The 14,307-nt window shown below is 41.0% G+C and overlaps 1 protein-coding gene across 1 annotated transcript in view; it reads right to left on the minus strand.

Annotated features, from left to right (window-relative positions):
- ppp2r5a (protein phosphatase 2, regulatory subunit B', alpha isoform) overlaps positions 1-14,307 on the minus strand; it is a 30,383-nt gene that overhangs the window by 10,258 nt on the left and 5,818 nt on the right. Inside the window, exons 2-4 of the mRNA XM_079180434.1 lie at positions 6,998-7,194; positions 788-889; positions 556-648 (exon numbers count right to left, since the gene is read on the minus strand). Of these exons, the coding sequence (XP_079036560.1) occupies positions 556-648; positions 788-889; positions 6,998-7,194 (392 nt within the window). The remainder of the gene's footprint in view (positions 1-555; positions 649-787; positions 890-6,997; positions 7,195-14,307) is intronic.

Consider the following 14,307-nt stretch of genomic DNA (forward strand, 5'->3'; position numbering starts at 1 on the left):
CTCAACAGTTGCAACTTTAAAAAGTGAATATTTTGTTTTCTTCTCCTTCTATGAGAGTAAACTCATTATCTTTGGGTTTTGGACATGTGAAGACGTCACAATGGACTCTATAAACATGTAACGGACAATTCTTCATATTTCATTCCAAAAAATGAGAAAAAATTAATTGATAATGAAAATAATCTGTAGTTGCAGTCTTAATACCGTCACAAAACTACCAACTCAACAGTCAGATAGTCTCCCTGAACATACAGTTATGACACTAAAAAAATATTATTAATTGTTATTTATAATTCATTTTTAGTGGAGAAAGTTTTCTTAAAATGAGATCTGAGGTGTCTCTGACTAACAAACCTAACCGCCCTGATGGATTTTCAATTACACAAATTACTATTTGTAATATTGTAATCCTAATGCTTCTTCTATTAAGAAATGTAGATGAATGGCTGTAACTGAACCACTGTTAACTTAGAACCTTCTGATACATTCACACAATCATTATCATAAGTCGTGCTAAATGTCTTTTAGAAATGTTTTGTTTTTAAAGACTCCTACCTGCAGAACAAATTTCTGATCAATGTGGCGCTTTGCAATGCTGGGCTGGAAGTCTGGATTCTCTAGAAAGCGCAGCAGAAACTCATAGACCAGCTGGAAGACAAAAGAAAAAAAACAACAACTAGAATCACCGCCAAGCAGTCAGGTTGCAGTTTACATCCATGTACTGTTCAAAATGGAATTGCCTACAACAACACAATGATGTAATCGAAGGGCTGAAGAGGACTCGTACCTGAATGTGAGGCCAGGAAGCCTCGAGAGTGGGTTCATCCTCCTCTGGGTCAAAATCAGGGTTGTCACTTGGTGGAAGAGTCCGGAATATATTGGTGCAGATCTGGAGGGGAGGAGAAATATAATGATTAATAAAGGCTTATTAATAAAAGAAAAAACATCATTCAACATGCCAGGAGAGTGTGTATACATCAGAGTTACCCTTACGTTAAACATGCAGAGACTTGATGGGTAGAATAGTGACATTTGATGAAATAAAATTAAATAAATATCTGCTAAATGCCTATAAAGCACACAAGTGAAAGTTTAATTAGGTTTCCAGTGCTCTGCACCCACTATAATTAAACGAGCTGGTTGTAGCATTGTTTAAATACTGCTTCTGTAATTGGTGGGCAATGTTGCGCGCCACGCTCCCCTCCTAAAACCACACACGCCATGTTGTGTAGTGTGAACGAGTAAGACAGCGTTCTAATAGCGTTACAAAGCTTTCAGCACATTTTTGGTGCAGTTAATTTGCCCGGAGGCCAAATAACTCAGACAAGACGAGACACTGGCATCAGCTTTTTGAGCCGTATGGCCTGTTTTTGTGATCAGTAGCTTGGAAAAGAAAAATCTGTACCAAAAAAAAAAAAAACGATCACTGTCGACAAAGCACCGCCACCTCTATCCCACCGTGTTATTTTTAGCCAGGAGTGAATTTGAGAGAGGCGCACACAGCATTGGGGAGCTGGAAAAGCTTTTTTTCCTCAACAGTGAGAATATCGTCGTCACCATTCGATATTTGTTCGGCTTATTTGGGGTCAAAGAAGATCTCAGCTTGGGTCAGAAAACCTGACGCAGCTCGTTCAGACATTGGAAATGGTGGCCTTGCTCTCAATATGCCAAACTGTAACAAGGTTTGTTTGTAATTTACATAAATCACACTTCAGGAGGCACAGCTGCCAAGTTTTACCTCGGTCACTGTTTTGCTTCCCAAGTAATGAGGATTGTTCAAGAAAGTGATTTTAAACTACTGGATATGTTCTTTATGGTTTGATTAATGCTGACTTGATCACTCTTAAAGGAATGGTACCCAGCCTGGTCTTGTGCTGCTGTAGCCCATCGGTGCATTCACAGATGCCCTTCAGCTCGCCACTGTTGTACCGAGCTGTTATTTGCCTGCTTGTGTCCTTCCTGTTATTTCAGAGAGGCCTGACAGTGTAAGTGCAGTCGTTTCTGGGCTGATGAAAACACCATCTGGACACAACAATTGTACAAACATCCAGCATCTCGTCCCGTCTTTAGCCAAACGGTGAGAGATCCTGTTGACTGCCAGCATGCTTTAAACACAGTGGAACTTCTTTCCGTTTGCAGGCAGAAGCACTTTTGACAACTCGGCAATAAAAGTTGCACGTATAAGCATTCACGACACACCCACCAATACATCTGAAAGTCATTACATTCAGCTTAACTGACTGGCAGTGCTAGAACAAGCCTCTTGTCTCTCTTGGGATATAACAATCACATACGTTGACATTGTCTTCTCTCTAGATATATCATAGCAACACCTTTCAGCTGGTGCGTGACTGACCCACCTTTCTGACCGTCGTTACTTTGCATAATCATCTGTATGCAGATGCTGATAAATAAATCAGTGTGGCCAGCTCTCTCTCCGCGGCACATCACTTAGCTGTCCCCGGTGTGAGGCCTGTCATTGGCTGAGCTCGAAGCAGATGACTCACAGAGCCGGGTTGCCAGGCGGGACATTGTGCCTCGGCGTGATGACCATTTTACCAGGAGGAGAGCTCTGAGGCCAACAACACAGAACTGCTCTCCATTGAGGGTATTAATCTGTGGATTTATTAGCCTTCAGCAGGAGGTGCACAGAGAGAGACACGAGGCCAACGCACTGCATGAGACGACAGGGACAAGTGAATGCTGTTGTTCTGAAAGCGATGGGAACGTAGGTATCCTAGTGACTCGCTGATCGAGCAGCCGCAGTGGCTGTGACACACAACCCATGAAGACAATTAAGGTACTTTAAAACCCTGAGCCTCTTATTGCTACACTTTGCATCAAACATCTCCTTCTCTCAAAACTCAGTCAAATCTGAACACATACGATATATATTTTTAGATTCAGTGTGGCATATACGAAGATATCATTATCTAGAATGTCCATCGCAATCAAACATCAATATATCTGCATAATAAAGGCGCTCCTTATTACTCCAGAACTCGCCTGAAAACCTGTTCTGACAAGTGAAGCCAGTGCTGCAGTGTCTTAAACTTGCATTCTCTCTACTGGCCAGCAGGAGGCGACTCCTCTGGTTGCAAAAAGAAGTCATATAGTGAAAGTGACCAGACTTCTCACTTGATTTATTAACTCAGTAAACATGAGTTTATGATCTCAATCTCTAGTTTAAATTCTTCTTCAATACAGCATGATGTTCATTTAGTAAACTATGGTCCCATTGAGAGTCAAATAGACCATAAAGCGGAGTGTGCTTTAGGGCGGGCTTACTGTGATTGACAGGTTGCTGCCGCTACCAGAGACGTATACGACGTCTCTACGTCACTCCTCCGCAGTCCAAACCTGGTAACTTCTGTTCATTGGTTGCAAAAAGCCAAGATGGCGACGGCCAAATCGCAGAATTCAGGGCTTCAAAACGGTATTCCACAAACCAATGGTTGACGTCACGAAGACTACGTCCACTTCTCATATACAGTCTATGTGTATACACAGGGAACTGTAGTATAATGTATAAATTATACAGTATATACAGTATATACATATATATATATATATATACACAGTATATATATATATATATATATATATATATATATACACAGTATATATATATATATATATATATATATATACACAGTATATATATATATATATATATATATATATACACACAGTATATATATATATATATATATATATATATATATATATATATATATATATATATATATATATATATATATATATATATATACAGTATATATATATATATATATATATATAGGGTTCTGTCAGGAGTCCCAGATGCACACTGTCTGTACACAATGATGGTTACATAATTCAGCACACAAGCATTCGGCATATTTAATTCCCCGTCACTTCACAATGCCAGAAAATAACTACAGTTGGACAAAACAAGAGAAAATATTGTGGGAGGATAGCAAACAACGGTAGTGTGTGAGAAAGAAAAAAAGGAAACATTGTGTGTAAAAGTAATGTAGGAGGGTCCAAAAAAAGGTCGTTTCTAACTGACAACGCTGTGAGTGAGGCCAGTGTACACATGCTGATGACAAAAGGAGGCTATAGCTCTGAATGGGGTCAAACTGAGGGTGGCAATAGTAGCAACCAACACCTAGCAACGCAGAGAAAGTGAGAGGAAGAGGGGCAGAGAGGAAGAGAGAAAAAGTGCAAGAATTGAGCGCAACATTAGTGAAAAAGGATGAAAAAGGTGGAAATTAAAGCAAAATTATAGCTCAAAGATGTTCTTTTCAACCCACCCTGCTGGCTATTCACACATTTCACAGGTAAGATAGAACACAAACAACACTGTCTGAGAGATGAAGATGAAGAACACAAACACTGTCAGAGATGTGATTTTCTATAATAAGCACTAATAGAATTGGCAAATAAGGCGACGCCGCCTTTCACATAGATGAGAAACCGGGCCGTTTGTACTCCTGACAACCTCGGTGATCAAAGCGGTCCTCGCTGCAGGGGAATAATGGACGGCACTTTAAACCCTCACCTCTTCATTATAACGTGATGCCAAGCATGGAGGATCCGGGAGAGCTATTATCAACCTAAGCCTTCTGAGTGCAGCTGCTATTTGCTTAACCTCGTACAGAACACCATCTGTAGGCCGGGACCGGGTTTCTCTTGAGCCCGACCCACGTCGAGATAAATGAGATTACCAGGAAGGACCGCGGACAATACCTGTGCGACCGTCAGGTTTCAGCGAATTTCAGCTACTCGAGTCCTACAGACCCGCTAACCTGCTGGTGTGGGAACCAGAGAGGTCACCGGTGTGACGTGTGCAACCGAGATACTCCACGTTAAGTAGCTCATCATCCATTAGCCGACACGTTTCTCACTCACTTCCGTTTGTGCACTCTCCTGGCCGCCTGTTTGTCTGCCAAAGCATGATTGAAAAATAAGAATGAATTTAAATAATTGTTTAAAAATAACCGCTTCTGGTTAGTGCGAGGTTTTACCGGGATTGCTTTAGTGCGAGTATATCCGATCACTTATATTTTCATTACTTTGGACCGCCTGTGTTGGCACATTGAAAAGTTAATCATGCCACGTTTCAGACACAGCACAGAATCCAATATATCCATCCTGTAATTAACACAGGGCCCAATGTTTATATTTAGGAAAAGATCCATGATGGTTAAACTCGGAAAACAAGACCCAGTTTGAAAATGAATCTCCATTTAGTGTTTATTCTGTTTATTTGAGCTCTTTTTGTCTGCTGCAGCTTTACCAACTCCTGAAAAAGTGAAGGTAGAGAGACAGTATTTATTTGAATTCTGGTGGTATTAGAAGCCATAACTGTGTCCTTGCTGTGTGTTTTGGTTGCTTTAAGGGTGGGACGGGTACAATAACCGTGTGTAGAATGTTGCTAATACATACTGTGTCTTAAACACAGATCTTCCAGCAGATTAAATATTGAATTAAATGTTAGATGGCTGACACCGATACCAGCAAACTTCATATTTACCCTCATATTCCATGTTTGCATGGCCTCCCTGCTGCCAAAGTGTGGCAACAGAACCTTCTTCTGTTTAGCATTTTCTATTACAACTGAAGCCCCATTACCGTTTATGATTGCCATCTTATTGGAAATGTCTTGATCACTGTAATTAGACATCTGAACCACATAAGACCAATTAATATTATCCAGAGCAAACTAAATACTTTGAGCAAATGTGCAGGAATAATGCAAGAACACCTCTCTCTCTCTCCCATCACAATCCAATGAAAAGGCAAAGAAAGCCAAAATAACAATAGTAAAAACAGGTCCCCCTGTCTCCAAACCTACGGAGAAAATGGTTAAACTCGCATTGTTCTGTCGTCATTTAGTGCAAGAACTGCCAGCTCTTCTGCTCCTTTTCATTTTGCTACCTATTGCACATCAGCAATTATCCTAACCTGAAAAACAGCTTGAAAGACAACAGCGAGAGACAAACTGAATCCTAATTCAACAGTTGCAAGGTATGACCTGGATTAAGAGTCTGAAGACTGACTGAGCTGTGCTCAGTCGTACCCATCCTGATAATCTGCAGCGTGGAGTGAATCACTGCAGCGCTGACGCTCCTGTAAATGTGGCCCATGAGTCATGACTGTAGTGTGGGAGGAAACACCTGCTCCAGGAACGCACATACCTGTACTATGTACTCAGATACTTTGCAGACTATTGTGTAATCACAAAGTGGTCATCACCCAGCCCCAACCTTTGGTAACTGGGCCCTGCATTCATGGGAATACTGTACATCTCCAGGCATCTTTTTAATCATCGTTATCGGGAAACGTGAAAATATAGATAAATCAGCTGTTGGACAGTCGTTATAAACGTGTATGTTGGAAAAATCTCTCCGTGCTCGACGATGTCATGTGACCTGCGTTACCAAAGATTGCCCCACAGAAGCGCACTGCTTCTTAGGGTTTGGGTTCAAAAGAGCAAAAGAGAGAGTGACCTGTGTTCAACAAAGAAGAGTTTATGCCTTTAGCTTACTGTATGTTATTAAAGGTTTAACTGAGGTTAGACGTTGGTCTAAATCTTAGTCAGTGGATTATGTTCACACAGTGAATACAACTGCGACTCAACCTCAAACCTCTGGCAAACAAGGTTAGCAGCATTTTCCTTTGTGCTGGTTCATGTGTGTGTCGTCATATAAGCTTTCAACAGCAGCAACTGCTACTAGAAGTGTTGAAAGACAGAAGCTATCGCTCTCATAACTCATAAAACTGAAGAAAAAAGAAGAACAAAAAACGGTGTCAGACATTATGAAACTGTATGAACTCTGCATGTACTGTATTCAGAGGGTGAGAGAAAGAAGAGGGAAGAAACAGACAAAACAAACCTTGGAACTGGAACCAGTATTGTGAGCGTTCAGGCATGAAGATGATTTCTAAAGTTCACAGACACTTAAAGAGAAGCACCAAAGAACTCAAGGCCCCCGTCTACGTGACCGCTCACCATGTTAGTGATCTCTGGGTACGTAGTTTCCACCAGCACCCCTCTGTTGGTGGAGACGTAGTCCACGAGCTCGTTCAGAGTGGCCCTCTTGATCTCCTTGCTCTTCAGGTCCATCACCGAGTCCAGGAAGTCGAAGAGCATGCAGCACTGCTGGAGCTTCTGGGTGAACAGCTCCTGCTGCTCTGTGGAGGGGGCATCTGGAACCACACAGAAGAAAAGGAAACACACTGAGTCACTGCTCATATGCACGGTGGAACGCATAATGTGAGGATCTACGCAAACAGCTCAAAAGAAAAGTCCTATATTGCTGTTTTTTGTGCACACTGTTACATATCTAACTTAACTGCTGGACAAACAGACAACAATGTATTTTGCCACACAGAGGATTTGATGGTAAATCCTTGTATGGATTAGTCGGAGTGTGTGTTCGGGGTCATTAGAGCTGTCAAACTTGACCCCAGCTAAGCTATAAACAGCATTTGGCAGCTGTCCACAAACGCAGTGACACACTGTACAGTGATGTTCTGTTCCAGCAGCAGCAGCAGCAGCAGCAGCAGCAGCAGCAGCAGCAGCAGCTCACGGCTGCAGACACAGGACTCTGTCTCTACTGGGGGCAGACGGACCAGCAAAGTGAACCACCGCTGCAGGTCTGATCTACAACACCTCCAGAACCACAGAACCCGGGTTCTAGGGTTACGCAGATATAGATGCCAGCCGGGACACGTGTTGACAATGAGGTGCATATTAATGTCTTCATGTCGTGTGATGTCTAAGTTAATAAATCTGGATCTTTTATTAGTTGTTTAACTTCTCATTAGTGCCGTTTCTCTACCAAAACAGAGCCACGCGCATGCAATGTGAAGCAGTTCTCAATATACTTAAAATAGCTATTATAATAAATAATATTAATATGCGTACGGTCCTAAAACACTACAATCATTTGTCAATTGATTTGTTCATTGACAGAAATAAAAGTAATTGTTTTCACCTGTTGGTTCCAGCTTCTTAAATTTGTGAACTTGCTGCTTTTTGTTCGCATACGAGAATAAACTGAATATCTTTGAGTTTTGAAATGTTAGTTAAAGCAACATTAGTACACGTCTGCCTCTTGCATTTCACGGTCAATACAATTCAAATATTCAATCATTAGAATAATTGTTTGTTGCAGCCCTGAAACACACAACACACACACGCACACACACATGTATTGTAGTAGGGATGAGAGGTGTCATGGTGTCTCTTATTGAGCAGTGTTCTGCCCCTGAAAAGGCATTACCCATAATAAAATGGGGCAGCATAGAGACAACGCGCAGTCAGGCACAGCCAAAATATTCACACTGCGCCTCACACCTCGTGAAAATGTTCCAGTGGTGTTGACAGCCAACGAAGTGCTTATGCAACTGAACTCCACAGGTCAGACCGCTGGCCGCTGCTCCGACTCAACTCAATATCGGAGTGGAACTGCACCGAGCTAGATCAGGTGAACAGTACTACACTCATGTCTGCGCAGTAAATAGGAAGCTACAAGGAGATGGTTAGTTTAGCACAAAGACTGGACTAGATCGAAAGATAACCATCTGTAAAAACCACAACATGTACAAATACATTTATACATAGACGGTATAAAAACGTCTCAGTGACGTCACCCAAAGGCGGCTGAAGAGCCGCTGTGAAGCGCCCGCCATCACCATCTTGGCAGTAAAGCATCAGAACAGACAGCTAGCAGCCATGCCCATAATTATGCCCAACTTTAAGCATTTATATATTATTTTAATACACGAGTTATATATAAATTCACCTCCTGTACAGTTGTCATGAACGGGGAAATCAGCTAGAGAGACCAAAACCGTCTTTGGTAGCAGGCTGAAAACGTGTATTTCTGCTGTAAAGTTGGGCGTTTTAACATGAGGGTCTATGGAGACGGACTCGCTCGTCTCGCCTCAAGTGGCCGTTTGTGGACTGAAGGCAAATAAGCGCATTTCCCCAAAAAATGTAGCTACTTCGTTAACTCTCTCTCAGCTCTAAAGCTCTTTTGTTTTTGTGGATATTATATTTCTCTATACAACGTGCTCCACAACTCTTTCAGGGTAGGTCACGCCTTAGCTTCCCTTGCTGTTTCTGCAAACAATGCAGTCAACATTCACGCGGGGCTTTCACATATTTATAATGTGTTTTCAAATCATTTCACTTCTTAACGGGGAATTGTCTTCCTCCCCCCCCAGAGAGGAGAGGAGGCCTGTTAGATACAGTCTGACATGGAGATGCTTTTACTGATGTGGAGCTATTTTTGCCTTTCAGATACAGATGCATGAGTGCACAAATTCCTCAGGGTGCAAGGAAGGAAAATATTTCCACCGGAGCTACGAAGCTATGCATGAAAACAAAGAAGAAGAAAAACACTTAAAAGACATCGGAGAGAAAATCCACATTAATCCAAGCTGCGTACTATCTACATGGATTTAGTTGCAGAGCAATAACTGCTTGTGCTAATTTGAAGGATGTGCTGCATATTCTGACTGCTGTATCGTACACAAAGCTGCAGGAATCACTTAATTGTCTGTACGCAATGCCGTGTGTTTCATAACCACACATGGACAATAGAAAGTTGCAGGGTTAAAAGGACAAACGGTTACAGCACAGGGTGGATAATTAGAGTAAATAACACAAAGGGCATTGGTGTCCTATAGCTGAACTACTCTATCTTTTAAATGTAAATGATTCCACTGAATTACAGGTTTCATCATTCATTACAGACCTCTCGAACATCTCAAAGATGACAGCACGACCTCAAATGACACAAGAAGCACAACTCTGTCGCAAAAAGCAATTAAGAACAGAAGCGGTTGTTTTATGTAATAAAAGAGCATTTACAGGGAACTTGAATGTGAGTATTCACATCACCCACAGGCTTCAACCACATTAGTGTTGCTGGAATAAGATCTGAGAAGAATCACACACACATATCTACGGAGTCCTAAAATAGGTTGGAGCTTTTTCTGCTCTTGTGTGAAAAAGACCTGAATACAAAAACAAACATAGCAGCTGATCTGCTCTGTATTTAGCAACACCAGACGAGATGCTGCCGACTGCTGCCATGTTGAAACCAAACGCTGCATTAGCTATTGTTAAGAGGGAATAGAAAGCCTCACAATCTCGTACTTAGCACCTTTAAACTCGGAATATAAATGAGTGAATGTATCTGTGTTACAAGAGACGGTACACTTAAGAGTAATTTGCAGTAATCATCTGGCTTCAAACTAAAATCCATTGAGCTTTAATGTTTCACAATATTTAAAGTTCAGTTCCCTATGTCGTACATTTCCATTTAAGTGGCTTCTCAGAAACACACTGTACAACACACAACAAAGACCAGATTGGTGGACAAAAACAGGAAATAGGATCTGAGCTCTACAACCACAGCACTGCAATTAACCACAGAGACGAGACAAATGTGAGGAAAAACCTGAATAAAAGAGAAGAGAAACATATCAAATGCACAGTACAGCGCCTTCAAAGTCACTAGAGCTCAACCCATCTGAACACCTAAAGCAGCTCTCTACCGTCATCACAACACCTAATGAGGGAAAGCAGAGTCCTGAGTCTATGAGCGGTGACACCGACGACCAGATATAGTTATTTTTCTTTCAACTGCACCATATCTGGGATGTTTGCAGTGCTGTAAACCTTCTTACCGTTATCCTATCTTATTACTTTTTTTTGGACATAAACACTTCACGATGACAAAAACCAAAAGCATATTTCCTAAACAAATGCAACTCTGTTCAAATTTGAATACAAATATGTCTTATGTACATTAAGGATCTCTGTAGACCTCGGCTGAGAGGCTGCATATTCATCTTAGAGGCATCTTGATTGTTTGGATCATGTACATGAAAATAAGGATAGAAAATCGTAGACTAAACATCATTTATTCTATTTAAATATCAGTATTGCAGAAGGCTATGGGGGGGGGGGGGGGGGGGGGGGAATTGAAGAGGCTGTATTGTGAATTAAACTGTTTAAAATGTTCTATCATTACACGTTTCCAGTGGTTTTGAAGTATGAAAGCGTTAATTCGTACACACGGTATGGTTTTCTATCAGGTTTTTGGGATGCTTAAAAACTTTGACTGTTGTACGGTAACTTATTTTCATTATGTAACACCTGTTTGCACAACGAAAACGTATTTAATATGCATCAGGAGTAATGTAAACGGCAGCAACAGAACAATTCTCTGGGCAATATGGCCGACATTTTGAATACATCAAACGTACAGCGATCAAAAGCCAAACTGTGTACTAAATATGTCGACCTCTTTGATCTTAGAAAGACATAAAAGTAAACACATTTACCTGCAACATGGAGGGTCAAAAAAAGATAATTCAACTTGTTTACAAATATGTGTGTAACAGTAGTCAGCTTTCTCAGCATCATAACTTAACTGCAGTTATGCAACCACTTTCCATTTCAGCACGGCATGTCTCACTGCCCCAACAACTGGTGTGTGTTGTTCTGCTGCAGCACAGGTCAGAGGTCACAGACATGCATCACTCACTGGATGCACAACACAAACTGGCATACGTGACTTAACAAATTATGATTATATATAATTATTAAAAATAAATTCACAATAATAAACTGTGTGTATATAATAACAGGCTGCTGAATCTGTTAAGTTCTTAATAAAATAATGAAGTACTGCCCATGTATTTAATTCACACAGACAAGCTTTACCGTGTGGTTATTTCATAAAGGGTAATTATTTATTCAATTATTATGATCTATACCGTCATCAAGATATGAAATGACCGTTAGCAGGATACAAGAACATTTAATGTAGGTAGTGTCTGAACTCTATTTGCGTTTTGACTGTTAAGTAGAAACAGCAGTGTTAAATCTGTTTACAAAAAGGAAACTAAGATATCAAATCTCAGTATTAATATTTACATCAGACAGGTTCAGGAGTCTTTGTCACAACCATAAGCACAGATTTGTGGTGTGAACACATAAACACCATGATGGTAGAAACACTGCTGGTCTTGACCTATTCACAGTTAAATATACAACAAACAAAACATTATTTATAGTATACTTCTCCACATCAATTCACCAACTACACTAATGTCTGCCCTTCTGGTGCCCATCAACATTTCAAAGAACCACGGAAACGCAGAGAGAAACCAAAACAAAGTGAAGTATGCAGGTCAGGTGACCTCTGCACAGGAACAGATTAGTACTGCACAATGAAGAGTTTAGTTAGACTGGCACACTTAAGTTGACCCCTATGAAGAGCTACCTAGATAGAAGTCCACGATTAACAAACAACAGCGTGTTACGTTTAAAAAAAAACACACAAAAAACGGTATAAATAAACTAGTGTCTACTGTAGGCCGAATGTGACCACTGATGCATGACGGCAGTGACGCCGCGCTGTTCATGCTGCAGCTGCTGAACCGGTTGGGTGAGATGCTGTTACACGCACAATTTGATTCAGAGTGAACATTAAAACAATGCTGGCACAATAACCGAAAAACTGTTCAAGAGTAACTAGAGAATGCCGGCCAAATGCAAGACTGCCGCTTAGAAAAGATTGAACAATAAATAAACTTTGTGTCGCTTCGTGTACAGTACTTTATTTCAAGCATATATATATGCACCACAATCCAACACCACTAAGAAAGCAATAGTATAGCCGGGAATAAAGACCCAACGAGACATTCGTGAGAAGCAGTAAAACAAGTAGAGGCACAGCAATGATTTCAAGCCCAACCCTGACTCCAATATTTTCCCGGGCCTGTCATCCCACATAACAAACACTCTGGTAGCTTTCCCTCTTACGTTTGCTAGAAGGGTGTGTGTGTGTGTGTGTGTGTGTGTGTGTGTGTGTGTGTGTGTGTGTGTGTGTGTGTGTGTGTGTGTGTGTGTGTGTGTGTGTGTGTGTGTGTGTGTGTAAGACAGACACCATGTGGTTAACGCATGTGGTTTCAGCCTGTCCTAAAATTATTTCATTATTATTCCAATTTGCTTGGAATCTTAATTCAAGCTGAATTTTGTAAGAGATAACACAATGTAATCATATAGTCACGACAAGATTCCATGTATTTTCAATAGAAGACGAAGCCTCTCACGTCTAATTTCTACAATCTTGCTTCAATTTCCCCCCCCGTCTCCATGTATGCATGGGGTCAAAGTTTCCGTACAAACTTTACCACCATTCACCACCCTGGGATGGGCGTAACAGTTACATGAATGGTAAATTGCAAACACGTGCAATCAAAGAACAGAGTGTAAAACGTTAGAAAAGCAGCAATCGGGGCAGTAAACTGAATGCTGTTGTCGGCCAATCGGCCGCCAGCAGAATGATTATGAGTACCAGCTGCTGTGGCCAACAGGTTTGTTTACACATCTGGATGCTTCAGCAGTTAACCAGACATTATTCAGAGGTGGTCTTATTAAGATCATGTGTAGCTACACAGAGTGACAACTTGGATGGAAACATTGTTTGGAATAAAACTAGACTGATCAGAGGGCATTAAAACGCATCTTTCACTGATTCTAGTTATTGATGTACTTATTAGGCGTTTACTTGTTCTCAAATGTTAAAATGTGCAGCTTTTCTGGGTCTGACATTATAGTAAATGTAATATTTAGTGATTTTAGACCGTTTGTTGGACAGATGAAAACATTTAAATGACGTCACCTTGTTCTAAAGGAAAGTGTTTTATAGGTGAAGAGATAGAATAATCGTAGGAGAATGTGCTTCGCTGCAGCTTTCGCTGTGGTGGGGAAATTAAAACCACAACCGAGACATTCTTGCCTGAGACACCAATTAGTTGCTAAAGAAAAGCCAGTGGTTGACGGAGGAAGACGCGCGTCATGGCTGTGCACGGATTTTAGGACACAGTTTCCGTTAAAACTGTTGGCAGCAGTGGAAACGACGTGAATATCTTCTACCGAGCTGCAAACTCAAATAAAATGTGCACAGCAGCAAACGACGAGGACACCAATGTGAAGTACACAAGTTACTTGGCAACAATGTAACTTTCACACCTGCCAGAGGCCACAATTATGAGGACGACAGCAACACAACCGCTGTGCATCACAGAAGCTTTGTCCCACTACTTCCCAGAAAATGATTTATCGATTTGAAATCTGCTGGCAGGAATGATGGAAACAGACTGTGCAGCACAGAATTGTCAATCAATAATAGGCCAAAAGAGGGGAACGCGTTTTCCATGATGAGCCATCGCTAAAGGTTGGTGTTGTCAAAACTGGCTAATTTTCAATTATATGTTGATTTATTTTGGTTA

The sequence above is a fragment of the Pholis gunnellus genome (genome assembly GCF_910591455.1).
Source record: "Pholis gunnellus genome assembly, chromosome: 19".
Classification (NCBI taxonomy): domain Eukaryota; kingdom Metazoa; phylum Chordata; class Actinopteri; order Perciformes; family Pholidae; genus Pholis; species Pholis gunnellus.